This window comes from Theropithecus gelada, chromosome 11 (genome assembly GCF_003255815.1).
Source record: "Theropithecus gelada isolate Dixy chromosome 11, Tgel_1.0, whole genome shotgun sequence".
Classification (NCBI taxonomy): domain Eukaryota; kingdom Metazoa; phylum Chordata; class Mammalia; order Primates; family Cercopithecidae; genus Theropithecus; species Theropithecus gelada.
This window is the reverse complement of record NC_037679.1, coordinates 120,388,894-120,407,290: the sequence shown is the minus strand read 5'-3', so window position 1 is coordinate 120,407,290 and position 18,397 is coordinate 120,388,894. Positions and strand designations below refer to the sequence as shown.

Below are 18,397 nucleotides of genomic sequence, written 5' to 3'. Positions count from 1 at the left end.
GTCATTCAAGTATCATAAACTCAAGTCATTCAAGTCAGAAAATTCAGAGTCATTATTGATTTCTCCTTCTTCCTCAATCTATACCTCTGATTGGGCATCAAGTCCTTTCAAGTTTTCATTCCAAAATGCCTCTTCAGTCTCTCTTATTCATTTATTTAATTATTCTGTCAAATTTAGTTGTATGCCTACTGTTCTCCAGACACTCTGCCAGGTGCTGGTAATGCAAAAATGAGTCAGACAGTAAAATGGTAGAAGCTAAGATAGAAACAGACACATTTTCATAGTGAAGTGTTGTGGGCCCAGAAGATCAAACAGCTGGTTGTGTCTGTGGGAGTCGGTGGTGGAAGTGGGGGAGCTGAGTCTTGAAGAAGGAATACTTGGAAGGCAGAAAAGAGAGTAGATGAAGGTGTCTTGGTGTATTTGGCAAATGATGAGAAAGGCGACATTCTACAAGAACTGTGTTGAGTGGAATGTCAGTGCCTGAGTCTAAGAATGACTTTAAGTTCTCTGGTCAATGGGGACTTCATTAACAGAGGTAAAGAAGAGGGCTCAAGAAACAAATTTTTGATGAGCTAAGTTTGACATCCCCCACAAGCTATCCAGGTGGATATATCCAGCTGGCAGCTGGAAATAGGAATGGAAGTTGAGAAGAAAGGTCAATAATGGGGATAAGTATTGAGAAAACATTAGCAAGATGATGCTAAAACCGCAGAATGGATGATGAAGCTTAGAGAGCAAGAACTTATGAAGATGAAGAACAACCAGTTTCCCTCTTTTACATTTCCCCCTCCACTGCCCTGGTGCCTGGGTCTTGCATCCTCAGTCTCTTATCCCAATCTTCCCCTGAATCCTGCCACAGGAACGACTTGAAGTATATTTCTGAATACACTAGTTTCTCCTCAGAAGTTTTCAGAATAGGCTGGGCATGGTGGCTCATGCCTGTAATCTCAGCAACTTTGGGAGGCCGAGACGAACATGTAACCTGAAGTCAGGAGTTTAAGACCAGCCTGGCCAACATGGTGAAACCCCATCTATAGTAAAAATACGAAAATTAGTTGGGCATGGTGGCGCATTCCTGTAACCCCAGCTACTCAGGAGGCTGAGGCAGGAGAATCACTTGAACCTGGAAGGCGGAGGTTGCAGTGAGCTGAGATTGCACCACTGCACTCCAGCCTGGGTGACAGAGCAAGACTGTCGAAGAAGAAGAAGGAGAAGGAGAAGAAGAAGAGGAGGAAGAGGAGGAGGAAGAGGAGGAAGAAGCAGAGGAAGAAGAGGAAGGGGAGGAAGAGGAAGAAGCAGCTTTCAGAATAAAATACAGATGCCTTAGCTTTGAGTTTAAAGCTTGCCATTGTTTCTGCCAGATGTACCATTTCATCTGCATCTCCAAATGTTCCTTTCTGCCACACCAGAGTAATTGACATTCCCCAAACAGGTCATGCACTTTCATCTCTGGTTTTTCCATGCCATTTCTCCTGCCCAGATGGCAAAAGAACATGGGCTTTAGAGTCATAAATATTTGTATTTAAATACTGACTGACTCTTCTGCTAAATAGGGGTATTAACTTAAGCAATTTATTGAATCATTCTGAATCTATTTCCTCACATGCTAAAAGGTCAGATTGGATTACTGTAATTATAATAGCATATTTAGACATCTTTATAGTTGTCAGCATCAATAGGTGCACAATAAAAATCAAGTACCTTTTATTACCATCTGCCTCTTCTCCACTTACCATAATCATGTACTGAGGCTGGATTTTTCAAGCTTTACACCTCTTGGAAACCTTTTAAAATGACCCTCATCAGAATTCATTTTGCCCTTCTTTATGCTCCCTTGGCAGCTTATACCTCTTCAGAATATAACACAAATTGTCTGTTTCCTCTACTGTATTACAGATTAATTGATAGTAAGATCCTTATTTTTATAGCCTCATTACCTTGCAACTGGTAGATGTTTGAATTGAATTCTGGGAAAATCTACTTTAACATTTTCTCTCTTTTGTTTGGTTTGTTTTTCTCTCTTTTGTTTGTTTTTAGTGTTTTGTGTTGGTTATTAATAGCTCTATTGAGATATCATTCACACACCATATAATTCACCCATTTAATAGGTACAATTCAGTGGTTTTTAGTATATTCAGAGTTGTGTATCCATCACTATAACTGATTTTAGAACATTTTCATTGTCCCAGAAAGAAACCCCATACCCTTTAGCCATCATCTGATCCCTAACCTTCCATCTCCACCTCCCCGCAGCCATCCACTGATCTACTTTTTGCCTCTGTGGATTTGCCTATATTGGACATTTTATTTAAATGGAACCATAATATGTGGGCTTTTGCAACTAGCTTCTTTCACTTAGTAGGATATTTTAAAGGTTCATGTTGTAGCAGGTATAGGTGCCTCATTCCTTTTTATTGTAAAAAATTATCCTGTCATGTGGATATACCATATTTTATCCTTTCATCAATTAATGGACATTGGGGTTGTTTCCATTTTTGGTTATTATGAATAATGCTGCTATGAACATTCATGTACAAGTTTTTATGTGAACATACATTTTCAGTTCTCTTGAATATATACCCAGGAGTGGAGTATGCTTAGTTATATGGTAACTCTATTTAACCCTTTGAGGAATTGCCAAACTGTTTTCCAAAGTAGCAGCTGCACTATTTTACATTTCTGTTAGCAGTGTATGAGGATTCTAATTTCTCCACATCTTCACCATCACTTATTATTATCTGGTTTTGGTTATAGCCATTCTAGTGGAACAATATTTTAGTGGTAGAATATTCTTAATTCAATCAATCAGTATTTGAGTGCCAACTATGTACCAAACATCATTCTGAGCTATTGGGACCATTGGTGAAGAAAAGAAACAAATATATCTGCCCAGGTGGCTCTTATACTCTAGTGGGAGGACAAACACAATACTTAATAAACATAATACATTTTTATCCAAGTTGCTAGATGAAATAACATTTCTTTCTTCTTTGCTGGTTATCAGAGAGGCTTTTTCTTACACAGTCATTTTACCTCCTTATCTTAGAGATGTAATCCAGTTTAATTTAACAACTTTGATATGGCTATATTTAGCCTATAAGGAGGTAGTAAGCCCTATAAGAAAAAGAGAGGAAAAGAGAAAAGGTGATCAAGAAGGTCAGCAGAAAGGAAGGGATTGGTTGTGTTGTTAAACAGGGTGATCAAGTTAAACCACATTGAGATGGTGAGATTTCAGCAAAAACTTGAAGGTGAATGAGTTAGTTAAAGAGATGTCCGTGAGAAGAGTTTTGTGATCAGAGGAAACAACCATTCCAAAGGTCCTGAAGTCCAAAGGCCCTGTGTTTAAAACAAAGCAAAGAGGCCAGTATGGTTGCATGGGAGGTAGCAAGGGAGAGAATAGTATGAGGTAAGGTTAGTGTGGCTATGAGGCCAAGTCACATAGGATTTAGCAAATACATATTGCATGGGACTCATACTAAGGAATTATTTATTGTTATCTGAAATTCAAACATAACTGACCATGCTGTAGCTTATCTAGCAACTCTACTTGTAGGCACTTGTAAGGACTTTGACCTTTGTCTTCAGGGGGTGGGGGAGCCATTGTTGGGTTTGCAACAGAAGGGAGACACTATTTCTCTTAGGTTTTTTTTTTTTTTTTTTGAGACGGAGTCTTGCTCTGTCGCCCAGGCTGGAGTGCAGTGGCCGGATCTCCGCTCACTGCAAGCTCCGCCTCCCGGGTTCACGCCATTCTCCTGCCTCAGCCTCCCAAGTAGCTGGGACTACAGGCACCCGCCACCTCGTCTGGCTAGTTTTTTTGTATTTTTAGTAGAGACGGGGTTTCACCGTGTTAGCCAGGATGGTCTCAATCTCCTGACCTCGTGATCCGCCCGTCTCGGCCTCCCAAAGTGCTGGGATTACAGGCTTGAGCCACCGCGCCCGGCCTTCTCTTAGATTTTTAAAGGATCACTCTGGCTGCTGTGTTGAGAATGGGCTGTGGAGAGTAAAGATGGAAACAGGGAGGCCTGGGAGTCTACTGCAGTAATACACATGAGGGATGACAATGGCTCAGACCAGAGTGTAGCAGCAGAGCGGATGAGAAGTGGTCAGATTCTGGATATATTTTGCAGGTAGAGCCAAAAGCATTTCAACATGGATTGGATGTGGTGTGTGAGAGGCAGAGAGGATTCAAGAATGACGTCTAGGCTTTTGGCTTGAACAACTAGAACAGAGCTGCCATCGAATAAAATGGGAGGACTGTGGTTGAAGCAGGTTTAGCGAAGAGAATTGGAGTTTATTTGGGCATGCTGAGTTGATGATAGGTCAAATAAGATGAGGCCTAGCCATTAGCCAGCAGAATTTTATGGTATTTTCCATACAGATATCCAATAATGTAAATAAAAAGTCACCCCTTCACTGGGGACAGATTTTTTACTTATTGTGCTTTATATCTTATTATTTAAAAAGGGTCTTCAGGCTGGGCAACATTGTCAAGCCCCATGTCTACAAAAACAAACAAACAAACAAACAAAAATTAGCCAGGCATGGTGGTGCATGCCTCTAGTCCCAGGTACTTAGGAGGTGGAGGTGGGAGGATCAATTGAACCTGGGAGGTTGAGGCTGCAGTGAGCCACTGCACTTCAACCTGGGAAACAGAGTGAGACTCTGTCTCAAAAAAGTAAATAAATAAAAGGGTTTTCTACATCCCGGAGTGAACTTACAAAAAATGCTTAGAGAAAGAATAGCCAGGGTTGGATTTCAGTTTCCTGGTTTCTTCTTCAATATCCGAGCTCTAAAAACCAAACTGAATCCCAACATCCCACTTCACTTGGCATTCGAATTCATGTTTCCATAGATGTTTTTTTTTTTTTTCATCTCTATTCATTTCTTTTCATCTATTCTCTAACTTTGAGAGAAAAGAATTTTATTATCTAGATACTTTCTTTACTGTACTTCCAAAGGCTTGAAAATGTGCCTTGGAAATGGAACATATCACCCCCTCCCCAAAATGCCTGAAACATGGTACCCTAGAGGGCTGGCGTAGTGTGATCCCTCATTGTCCTCAGTATGTGGACAGCCATCTCCTTTGTGTTCCTTTCACTGACTCCAAGTGGTTGAAAACGGATGACTCTCTCAATTCCTTCCCTCTTTTAATCCAAGTTCCTGGGTAAAATGATGTGTGTGTGTGTTATTTCTTTTTTTCCTGTCCTGATTAGCAAGCATACCTTTTCTTGCATGATCATTTTTACCTCTTTTTCTCAGACTTGTGGTACGGTTTAATTTGAAAATTTTGATATGGCTATATTTAAAATTATCTGCAACTTTTTCATCTATTATAGAACTGCACATTTCCAAGGATCCATGGGGAAAAATAAATGTTAGTTGGGAAAAAAATCTATAAACGATGGCCTCTTTTCTGGAGGTCTTATGTGCTGTGTTGTTTTTAATCATAACATTTTAAATTGGCACACTCTTACTGAAAGCATTTTTTCACAATAATTATTATGTTTTGTTTTTATGCTAAGAAGCAAGTACTGATTAAATGATGAATTACATATATTATGTTGCCTGTGTTTTGCAGGACTTGAGAGAGACAAGTTTGATAATAAAACGGTTTCATTTGAGGAACACATTAAGTCAGAACACAATATGTGGCATTATTTGTACTTCATAGTCCTGGTGAAAGTTAAAGACCCAACAGAATACACTGGACCTGAAAGTTACGTGGCTCAAATGATTGTGGTGAGTGACCAGAAGGTTTTAATTTCTGACTATATTGCATCTTGTAGGTTTTCATCTTCTCTACCCTACCATCCTCCCAAAATATGGAGATTGTAGCATTCATTTTTTGTTAATATTTAAATAGGCCTGTCAATCACTGAAGAACATCTACACTGACTAAGTCATTGGTTCCCAGTAGACTCCTTGGTTATTCAAACCAAATTTGAGTCTCCAGTGCACAGATGATATTTCCTGGATTCTCTGTGCAATAACTAGCACCATCTCAGTAATGTCCATCACCTTCTGACCTCATACCTATTATCATTGCTGATGTCCCACTTCCTGAAATCTGGAACTTTCCCATTGTTAAATATGAACAGAAGATTCATATCTTAAGGAATCCCTTGGATTTCAAAAATCAAGAGTTTAAGAAATTGAATTATGTTTGGAGATAGTATGATGTTCAGTCCTAATGGGAGAGCACTGATTTTTCCATCAACACATACTTCGGATTGTTTTACCGATGTTGCTGATGAATTTGCACTGATCTTGCCATATCCAGTTGCTTATAACTCCTCAGTAAGATCATGTGATTGTCCATGATTTGAAGTTTCTTCAGTCTCATAGAAAATTAAAACAAATTGGCCCGAAGGGGAAATTAAAGTTACAACTTCAGTGTATATAGATACACGTTCAGTGAGTATCATTGCATCTGATATAAATGTTTGCATTTTTATAATTAAATATAGCTATATATTGGATATCCCCCCCCCAAAAAAAAAATCTAACAAAATTGTGTTCACCATTTGAGAAAGAGGCCTTAGATGACTCACGATCCTCCTTGCTACTTGGTCCTAAGGAAAACACTTAATAAGCACCAATATTTGCACCAATGCTGAAGTGTCAGCAAACTTATCATCTACTTAGGAAGAGACTATAGTTAGGGATCAACCAAAGAATATTTTTGGAGGATAACATATTAATAATTATAAGTTCATATCATCATAGTTTACCTTACCTGCCAATATTTATGTCACAAGAGAGCTACATGTAAATTGGATGTTTATATTTCAGCATTTTCATGCTTTGTTATTAATGACTTGCATTCTACTCTAAGTTGTCTTCTCTTCATTCTTCATTTGACAATGGACAAAACCTAACATTGTTTGTCTTCTCCACTTTTGCCTTTCTGCCTCCTCCTCCTTTAAAATCAGAGGAAAAAGGTAATCATTTTAAGGATATATATTCATGGTCATCATTTATACTTTCTTGATCTCATTTGTGAAAAACATTTTGTTTCTGCTTGCTGGGGGGGAAAACCATGTAAAACATTATATTTGACCTCACATCGCTGTCTTTTATCAAAGTTTGAGTAAGTTTAATCAATATATATTTATTAGACTCCTGTTATATGCCTTGAATGAATAGATGTTTGGATATACACTAAAGAGTATCATATATTCCCTCTCTGCCAAGGAACATAGACCTTGGTAAGAGGAAGGGGGGAATAACAAACCCAAAATAGAATATGCCAGGTTTTGCAAGAGAAGTCCAAGTGAAAACCTGTGAGGGCTTCAAGATGGAGAGTGGCATCCAATGAGAGCAGGTGGAAGGAATTGATGCGGGAGTGGGGTGGCAATACGCCCGAGAGAGGAGGATTTCTGTAGATGGGGAGTGTCTGTCTATAAGAGGGAGTAGCCTGAATAAAAGCATAAACATGAGACACTTGGACACTCGGGGGATCATGAGTTGCCCAGTTTCACTGGCACGTGGTCCACTTATAGGGAAACTCTGAGAGATCTGACAGGAAATGTAGATTGGAACTTTGAATAAAAAAGGTAGGCATTTGGATGTTATTTCATCAACAAGGGGAAACCTCTAAAGGTTATAACTAAGGGAATAATGTGACCTAGGCAAAAAGGCAGGCAGCAGTGTGCAGGTTGGTTTGGAGAGGAGAAAGAGGAAGTTAAAGATGGAATTTGGCAGCAAATGAGATTAGGGGTGAGGATATGTGAGGACCAGGGAAGTCAAAGAGAGCAAGATGAGCCTGAGATGCCAGCCAGTGTGAGCCCGGTCATTGGGAGAAAGGCGGTGGGTCATTTCAGAAGGTATCTTTGTTAGGGAGAGAAGTTGGTCAGAGAAAAATTCTTGTTGATTTTGAGGTGAGACTGGAGGCCAGGAGTCATGGGTAGGAGGAGCAGTGGTGGGGCAACAGCTTGAGCCTTGGAGCCAGGAGTATCAAACCATTGCACTGTCACTTATCTGCTGGGTGGTCTTAGATTTCATGGATGAGTCTTGAAACCTGCCTGAGCCTCTGCCTCCTCCTCATCTAAATGGAGGAACTGTTGCATTGCCCACAGGAAGGTTGTGCACTCAGTGAGATGATGTGTAGAAAGTGCCTCATAGAGTGCAGAGACTCTCTCTGTAAATGACAGTTCTCACTGTGACAGTTCACATAGAATGACCATGGAAGCCGTCAGATTAGAGAATGGTGGGGAAAGGGAAAGAGTGTAAAGACAGAAGAGAAAACTTGAGACAGAACCCAGGGGATCCCCCATTCAGGAAAAAGAAGAAAGACAAGCAGAGAAGTAAGAAAGGAGACAATAAAGAAGGCATAAGGAGAGCCAGGAAGAGGAGTATGTCCAAAGCCAAGAGTTGAGGATTTCAGTGTCAGAGTCCAACAGCATCAATTGCTGCAAAGAGGCCAGAAAGAAGAGACAGGTCAAAGCCTTTGGATTTTATGATATAGAAATCACCAGGTGACTTTTTACCTTAAGAGAAGACTGCTGTGAAAATGTTGACCCATCTCTAGCCTTAACATTAAAAGCAGCATTTTCCCAGGCACTTGTACTTGACTTTTTAAGTATCCAAGTACTTATCCATGTTTCTGCCCAGCCTCTTCTGTCAGAGCTTTCTCCAGAGCCATGACAAGAGGGATGAGAGCTCACAAGCTTATTCCAACATGAAATGTTTCATTTTCATCCAAGCAGTGCACATCCAAGAGAACAGGCTCCATTCCTGAATTTTAATGGCCAGGAGAAGGAAGAGTGATATTAACTTAGGTCTGAAGGAAATGAAAAGTTGTTTGCATGGAAGGTTATTTATGGAAATAGCCTTTTTGGAAAAGATCTAAAAATCTGTAGCTGAAAAACCCATTTCAGAAAATCTGTTACTCCAAGCTCTGTGGAGATGATGGCCTTCTGACTATCCTCCTAGAGAGAGAGAAGATTTTGTAGCACGTGGAAAGTTGAAGCACATCTACAGTTCAGTTCAAAGACTGTTCTTTCTCTTGTATTTCTCTACTCCTGAGGTAACTACTCTTCAAACTCTGGTAGGAAACCTTCCAGACATTTTCCTGCCACTCTTATTTTTGTTCCTTAAAAATAGGTTCACTTAACAAGTTTATTTAGGTGCTTGTTTATCAATAGGGCTTTGGAAGAAGTTTCAAATTCTTTATAATTGATGTTGCTTTTACTCTTATGGATTTATGCAAAGGAAAATGTGAAAGGTCCTTTCTCATATTAGTTCACAAAACAATTCATCTGAATCCTGCTACACTGTTTATGTAAATCTAATTTATACCTTGGGACCCTTAGAAAATGCCTCCTACCTTTCGGGGAAATGGGAAAAACAAGAATAGAGGCCGGGCACGGTGGCTCACGCCTGTAATCCCAGCACTTTGGGAGACTGAGACGGGTGGATCACGAGGTCAGGAGATCAAGACCATCCTGGCTAACGCGGTGAAACCCCATCTCTACTAAAAATACAAAATAGTAATAATAATAATAATAAATTAGCTGGGCATGGGGCAGGCGCATGTAGTCCCAGCTACTCGGGAGGCTGAGGCAGGAGAATGGTGTGAACCCAGGAGGCAGAGCTTGCAGTGAGCCGAGATTGCGCCACTGCACTCCAGCCTGGGCAACAGAGCGAGACTCTATCTCAAAATAAATAAATAAATAAATAAATAGAATAAGTTCTGAGAATGTTCCTCCCTCTGTATATTTTTTTCACCTCAAATGCTTCAACTTTGTTACCATGTCAGTAAGGAATATTTGTACTAATATTCATTGAAGCACTGTGTTAATCTGTTCTGCATTGCTGTAAAGAAATACCCAAGACTGGGCAATTTACAAAGAAAAGAGGTTTATTTGCTTTTGCAAGAACAGAAAACCAAATACTGCATGTTCTCACTCATACGTGGGAATTGAACAATGAGATCACTTGGACACAGGAAGGGGAACATCACACTCCGGGGCCTGTTGTGGGGTGGGGGGAGGGGGGAGGGATAGCATTAAGAGATATACCTAATGTAAATGATGAGTTAATGGGTGCAGCACACCAACATGGCACATGTATACATATGTAACAAACCTGCACATGGTGTGCATGTACCCTAGAACTTAAAGTATAATAATATAATTTAAAAAAAGAAAGAAAAAAGAAAAGAGGTTTATTTGGCTCACAGTTCTGCAGGCTGTACAAACATGAAACTGGCATCTGCTCAGCTTCTGGTGGGGCCTCAGGAAGCTTTGACTCATGGCAGAAGGTGAAGTGGGAGTAGGTGTGTCACATGCAAGTGAAGGAACAAGAGAGAGAGGGGAGAGAAGTGCCATACTCTTTAACAACAAGTCTAGAGTGAACTAATAGAGTGAGAAATCACTCATTACTGTAGGGAGGGTACCAAACTGTTCATAAAAGATCTGCCCCCATGACCCAAAAGCCTCCCACTAAGCCCCACCTCCAACACCAGGGATCAAATTTCAGCATGAGGTTTGGAGGAGACAAACCATATCCAAGCCATAGCACCTCAGTTTCTTCATTTGTAAAATTCAGATAATAGATAATATTGTATCTATTGATGACATTTTAATATGAAATTTGGAGGGGACAAATACCGTACTATATCAAACATACATTGTACATAAAGTAATACATTGCTTCTAGGGGTTAGAATTGCAGGAAACACATTTGTGTCTTTGTATCCATCCAATGACAGGATCAGGGGTCTGAAATATTAATCAAAACTTAAAACTTTCTTACCTCTGCCTTCAAATTCGTGTGTGTGTGTGTGTGTGTGTGTGTGTGTGTATGTGTGTGTGTGACAAATTCTTGCTCTTTTGCCCAGGCTGGAGTGCAGTGGCACAATCTTGGCTCACTGCAACCTCTGCCTCCCAGGTTCAAGAGATCCTCCTGCCTTAGCCTCCCAAGTAGCTGGGACTACAGACATGCACCACCACACCTTGCTAAGTTTTGTATTTTTAGTAGAGACGGGGTTTCACCACATTGGCCAGGCTGGTCTCAAACTCCTAACCTCAAGTGATCTGCCTCCTTCAACCTCCCAAAGTGCTGGGATTACAGGCGTGAGCCACAGCACCCAACTGTGCCTTCAGATTCTAAACCAAGCTATTTAAATAGCCACTGTTTGATTATTTGAATTAACATGGAGCATCTTCTTGGATATTGTTCAGGGAAATGTGACTAGATCAAGGTGTTTTGAGGATGTATTTTCTTGTCAAGTAAACCCTCATGTTTGATAAAATAAATGATATTTTGAGGTAGTGTTTACTGGGAACAGAAAGTAAGAAGGGAAAAGGAGGGACCATACAGGAAAGTAAAAATAATAAAAGAAAATTTAGAAAACTAGAGGAAAAGGCATGAAAGGATAAATCTTCCATCCCGTACTGATAATGGCCTTTGAGCACCACTAAGCCCCTTTGCTTCTCCCATTAAGGAAAAGATGATAACTGAGGAGGAACAAACAAAAATAGACATCATTAGAAAAAAATACCCAAGACTGTTAGATGTTTCTCTAACATTTTGGGGTCATTTTCAGATTACTAGTGTTCATTTGCTGAGGTATATGAAGGGATATTTACTACTTAATTTGACAAATAGCAGGATCCAAACCAGAGGTGTGTATAAGAGCAGGTGCCATGTGGGTCTGGAGAGCTGCTGCCTCCACAAGTATTCTGATGGCACTGGGCTTCTAGTGAGACCTGGCTGGCCACCCTCCCCAAGTCATGGCCATGGGTTTTTTGGGAACCATTTCCTCCTTTTACTGATTCACAGTTGTAAACTCAGTTCTATTTATTTTTCTCTTGAGTAACAACTGCACCCTGACATTGCGGCAGTGTCGATGAAGACTATTTAACTCATATTTTTGTTAACATAATAATTGTCTGTCTTAACCAAAAAATAAGTTTCCTGAAAGCCATAATCAGGTATAGAGAAGGTCTTTGTTCTGCACAATACCAGGGCAGGTAATATCTGTAATGTGTATTAACAGCAATTCACTAAACATTGAATGTCTCTGTATGCTAGCAACTGTGCTAAAGATTTGCTGTATAAAGATGAATAGGAAATTGCCTCTTCTCCCAGGAAACTCAAAACATTTATTGAATGAATAAATAAAATAATAGGTGCATTAATAAATGAATGGTTTCTTTTTAGCCCTCTGGGAGTTGGACATAATTTACAGGAAGAGATACCAAAATGATGTGAGACATTGCAACACAAATTTCTCATTAGTCAAATGCTATCTGTCCCTTCTTTTAAAACCAAAGGATAAAGATACAGCAGGAAGGGTTATGTCCCCTGACCCAAATTGGAGGGCTGATTTGAAATATGAGGCTGTAGGCACTTTAATCTGTCTGTGGTCTCTCTCATCGTGTCTCTCCAACCCAGCCTCTCCCTCCCACAAGAGTAGGCCTTCCCCTGCTCTTCTAGCAGAGGGGTGGGGATGACACTGGTGGGGTTTTCAGCTTCACTCATCCTGAAGAATGAATTCTTCCTTGCCATGATCTGTTAAGACCTTAAAAAGAAAGGTCATTCTTTTAATGAGATAGGAAATAAATCTACCCATCTAGTCACCCACTACTTTAGCCAAATAAGGAAGGGAAAGAACTAGCAATTTCCCAAATGTTGTTTTCTGAGTCTGGAAATCAAAATCAGTCTTGTTTAGTTAAAACATATTTTGGAGCAGTAACTGTTGGAGGGGAGATATTTGGACTCATGAAAGCCATCAAGTCTTCTAAGATTTATATGCACCCCTCCTGCTTTAGCACCACTGGCCAACTTAATCTCTGCATTATTGTTATGTGTCATAATTATGAAATTATATGTTCTGTTCTATTACTTCTAATTTACACTAATTTTGTAATTGGATCTCATTAAACCAATTATGTAACTGCTTAATTTTTAACTAAACACTATCTTAAAGACTTTAGAACTTAATTTTAAATGTTTACGTTTCAGGGAAAGCCAAGGGGGTCTTTGCAGCTCAGAATGCACAATTAAGAAGTACATTTGAGCATTCAAGGAGATACCACCCTCACTTCCCACATTTTAAGTCCAGACATGTGTCTGTGATTTAAGAGGGATCTTTTAAAATGCCCCTCTCTGGATTTTTATTGTCACCGTGGGATCTGTCCCCTATGTTATTCTCATTTTCTATTTAGTATTCATGTGTAAGATCCATGAATTACTTCATTTTTGCACAGATGTTAACATCTTTCTGTTCCTCTTTTTAGTTTATGAAACAGAGACAGAAGTAGTAGGTACTTAACAGTGTGGCTGAATGCTGTCTTCTTCATCTTAAGGATTCCGGTCCAGTGCTTAGGTTGTTAGACTTTGGTGCTGGAAGTGAGGATAAAAGGATTTGGACCAAATAGTGTTTAAATAATTTTCATGGTGGAAGTGGCATGGAGAATAAGAACGAGGGAAGGCAGATAAGACACTGAACCTGAGATGTTCTAGGTTACTTCCTGAATTGATCAGAAACTGTAGATCTGCTAGTGTTCGGGTGATTGATCACAGAGTTACAGAACACAAGTGGCTTTTGTTAGCTTTTCTAATCAGTGTTTAAGGAGAAGTTCCATGCGAAGGAATAAACCTGAGCATATGAATCTGAAGTTTGATTTCTTAGGATTTCCATTTACAAGATTGGTGACTTTACTTATCTCCTCCATACTTCAATGTACCCATTGATAAAATATGTATAATGGGCCGGTTAGAACTCAGAATAGAAGGCAATGGACTGAGCTAGGACTCTGGAGGCCTCTGGCTGTACCAGGCATTAACCCTTCAGTTGTTGGATCATGCAGAGGAGGTGTGGTGGGGATCCCAGGGGCAGATTAGGGCAAATAAATCTGCAGGGGGAGGGAGTATTTGGAGGGCTTATGAAAGTGGCTTAGTTGACAATCAGGAGATATTGCAGTATTTTGGCAATCAGTACAGCCATATCTTTGCATACCAGCTAAATATTGGTACTGAGTATAACCGCACTTTTTTTGCAGAGTTGCTATGAGGATTCAATAAAATCATGCCACTAACAACACTACAACTAATATAACTGACATGGATAAGTATTGCCTATGGATAATAGCCACTAATCATGCCACTAACAACACTACTGCTAATATAACTGACATGGGTGAGTGTTGACTAGTTATCCAGCTGACATTAGATAAGTGCCTGTGCTGTGCTAAGTGCTTTATATGCATGATCTCCTTTAAAGCCTCATGACAATTCTAGGAGGCAAATCCTATTGTTCTTATTATCCCCATTGTACACATGAGGAAACTGAGGCTCCGAGAGGAGTGGTAGCTTGCCCAGAGTGGCACAGCTTGCACAAAGGGATGCCATGCCCATAATGTGCCAGGTGCATGCAAGTGATCGATAAATGTCTGTTAGTATCCGATCCCATACAGTATGTAAAGCTAGAAGCTGTGATTCCTTTGGGAACAAGCAAGGCCAGCTGTACCCAGCCTTCTCAGCAGCGCGCATGGCACTTTACAGAAGGACTATAAAAATTCAGTCCACAGGGCAGGGAGTAGACCTGGCTAGGAGACAGGAAGTCAGATGACAATCCTACAATGGCAGGAAGGCCTGAGAGGAATTCAAATAAGAAAAAAAAAGAACTCGTTCAGAGCTGGTTGGCAACTGCATACTTCCTACGAAGATTAGAAGTGTTACAATTACAATTATTACAATTGCAGGCAAGAAAGAAAAAGAGGCTGCAGGATGTTTCAATTTAATTTGACGAGTATTTACTGCGGAGAACTATGCATGAGGCACTGATAAGAATAAGAATAAAATATCCCTGCCCTCTGAGGACCACACTGTAACTAGAAGGACAGCTTTATTCACCAGAAACGATTGTGCAAATCAGATTGAACTCTGGTACAGACATCCAGCAGCCAGAGAAACCTTAAGACAGATCACACCACTGCACCCCTGCTTAAAACCTGTCCACGACACTTAGATTAAAATCCAGAATCCTTCATAGACTGCTTATATAGTCTGGCCCCATTCCACCTTACCAGTCTCATTTCATCCCACTTCCCTTAGCCGACTACAGTCCAGCCACACTGGCGCTTCTTCTTTTCTCAAACATGCCATGCTTTTCTCTAGTGGGAGCCTTGGCCCACGTGTGCCTTCTGCTTGCGGTCATGGCCCTCTGGCTCTTTGCATGTCTGTGCCTTGCCTGACATCCCCATTCCCGTTACTTCCTAGCCCACCACCCTTTATTTCCTTTAGCATTTATATTGATCTGACCTTAAATTGTTTTTATATTTATTGGTGTGTTTATTGTTTATCATTACCATATATACCCCAGGAAGACATTTACACGTCTGCTTTGTTCTCTTCTGTATTCCCAGTGCCTAAATTAATGCCCGGCACATAGTAGGCACTCAGCATAAATTGCTGAACAAAATAAATAAGATATAGAGCCACTGGAGCACAGAGGACAGGTTCTTTCTGGCCAAAGTCAGTAAGGACAGTTTCACCAAGAAGATTTTGAGGAGAGTCGAGCTAAAAATGAGGAGGATTTTGATAGAAGGATGGAGGGGAATATGTTCCAGGCAAAGTGTGTAGCTTAAAAGAAAAGTGTGAGAACAAGAAAGGAAACTAATTAAGTATATGATATGTGTTAGCAGCTTAGCATGCTATCTTATTTATACCCGTTTTATGTGAATTGAGGCTCAGAAAAATGTGAGTCATCCCAGGTGCCCTGTAAATGAGTACTTGAACCAGGATGCAAATCCAGATTTTCCTGGGACCAGTGTCTATGATTTTACCTTTAGCTACGCCTTCTTCTAGTAAATAATCAGGTAAAATTTGACAAAGACTAAATAAATGTAAATCAAGAACAGGTAGGAAAAACCTCAAAACCAAAAGCCAAATGACATCCTTTAGAAGGAAGAAAGCTGTTTCTGTTTCTCCAGTATTTTTAGGAGTTAGAATTTTTAATCTCTAAGCTGCATTCGTGGAGGTGTGATCTAAAATGCCTTGAAAACGCAGGACAATGAATCATTTTTTATTTTTTAATGATGTGTTTATTCAACAAATGCAGATTGAGTGTCATTGTGTTCGAGGTGCTAGGCTTGGTTTAGAGACACAGAGTCGAGGCAGATTCTCTAACTTCCCTTGGGAAGCTTTGGTAAAATAAAGGAAATAGATAAAGGGTGATGATAACACACGGCAGCAGTGGAGTCTGCCAGAGCCTAGGGCCTGGGAAGGGAGGCTTCATGGAGGTCATGCCTGGATGCTTGAGGCTGATCAGGTAAATGAGGATGGAACACGTAGAGAGAGCAGATAGGTATGTCTGGAAAAACAGTGAGGACATTTGGGAGGGCAGTAACCAGGAGTAGTAACCAGGAGCCAGGTTGCAAAGGGCCTTGTGTGCTTAGAAATTTTTACTTTATCCTGGGCTGGGCATGGTGGCTCACGCCTGTAATCCCAGCACTTTGGGAGGCCGGGACAGGTGGATCACCTGAGGTCAGGAGTTGGAGACCAATCTGGCCAACATGGTGAAACCCTGTCTCTATTAAAAATACAAAAATTAGCCGGGCATGGAGACACACACCTGTATTCCCAGCTACTAAGGAGGCTGAGGCAGGAGAATCGCCTGAGACCAGGAGGTGGAGGTTGCGGTGAGCCACTGTACTTATGCCTGGGTGACCAAGTGAGACTCAATCTCAAAAACAAACAAACAAACAAACAAACAAACAAACAAACAAACAAAAACAAAACAAAACAAAAAAAAAACAAAACAAAAAGCAAGAAAGAAGTGTTTATCCTCGAAGTTAAGGGAAGTCCTACAGAGATATTAAACCAAAGAGACAGGAGCAGATTTACATTTTAGAAGACATGTTCTATAGCAGCATAAGAAATGGATTCAAGGGGGCCATCCTGGAAGAAAAAAACAAAAATGAAACAGGTAGAAAGATTTTATTACTCAGCAACAATAATGCGAGCTGGTGCTAAGGCAATGCCACTGGAAATTGAAAAGAAATGATGGCCATGAAAAAATTAAGAAAGAAGTTTTAATGAAGGTAAGGGGAAGGCTGTTTAGGTCCCTGGCCTCAGAGCCAGGGGAGGGAGAGCTGAGCACTGGGGAAAGGGAAAGGGTTCCACAGAAATAAGTTGAGGAGATGTGATCATCTCAGTTTGGGTTATAGGGCCTAAGTGCATATGTGGACTTGGACATTTTCAAGGCATTTTCATGTTCAAGATGTTTTAGGTGATACCTCTACAACTGTAAGTTAGAAATTAAGAATTCTAATAAGAAGCTGAGTATGTGGGTCTGTAATTCAAATGAGAAATCTAAAATGGACAGTCCACTAAGAAAAGGTTAACTACCACAAGGATAAGATTTTAGTGTCTTTTTTGAGACAGAGTCTCGCCCTGTTGCTCAGGCATGATCCTGGCTCACTGCAGCCTCGACCTCCCAAGGCTAGGTGATCCTCCTGCCTCGGTGCCCCCAAGTAGCTGGGACTACAGGCACACGCCACCATGCCTGGCTAATTTTTCTATTTTTAGTCGAGGCGGGGTTTTGCCATGTTGCCCAGGCTGGTCTCGAGCTCCTGAGCTCAAGTGATCTGCCGACCTTGGCCTCCTAAAGTGCTGCCAGATTTTATTTTATGCACTAGGGCATCCCAGGAGAATAGAAAAGTGCCTGGTATATATTAGATACTCAATAAAGATTTCTTAAATGATCACAAAGATTTGTAAGTTGCTGGAGTATACTTGATAGCTGAAATCACAGATCTGGATAAGGCTATGCAAAGGAAACTATATAGACTGAGAAATTCAGAAAAAGCATGCCCTCAGACTTGAAATAGCACAGACCTTTTCCTATTATTTAGTAATAATGATGATAATAATGTCAAAAGTCTACTACTCAGATTTTACTCAGCAAAAAGTAGAACCAGGAGAAAAACAATTTTCATAGTGGGGCTCTGAAAGAGGATGTTAACTTTTCATTAGCCAGTGAACCTAGAGGTGGTGTGGTCAGTTTGTGGATATCATGTGATCTGACATTGATTACATTTTAGTATGAGATTATGCTGCAAACCCAAATGTTTAGAGCAAAACAAGTTGGACATGTTCAGTATATAGAAGCTTTTTTGAAATGGTAACCCATCCTAAGTCATTTATTTTAGACTTATGAAGGGATGTTCACTTCTCTGATTCTCATAACCTTAATAAAAAGATTTCCTCCTGCTGTGCTGAAGAAAATTCTTGTTTCCCAGTTCTAGTCATTACGGTAAGATCTTGTTCAATTCTCAGTTGGCTTTCTGGAATAATAATGTCCACATTGTTAGGACTGATACATTTTACTCAGAAACTCTGGCTTTCTTCCAGGGAGTAACAGATGCCATCAAAATGTAAGTTG

General features: G+C 40.3%; 1 protein-coding gene across 1 annotated transcript in view; it reads left to right on the top strand.

The window, feature by feature from the left end:
• ITPR2 (inositol 1,4,5-trisphosphate receptor type 2) overlaps window positions 1-18,397 on the top strand; it is a 492,062-nt gene that overhangs the window by 436,960 nt on the left and 36,705 nt on the right. The window contains exon 55 of the mRNA XM_025402066.1: window positions 5,579-5,739. Within this exon, the coding sequence (XP_025257851.1) occupies window positions 5,579-5,739 (161 nt within the window). The remainder of the gene's footprint in view (window positions 1-5,578; window positions 5,740-18,397) is intronic.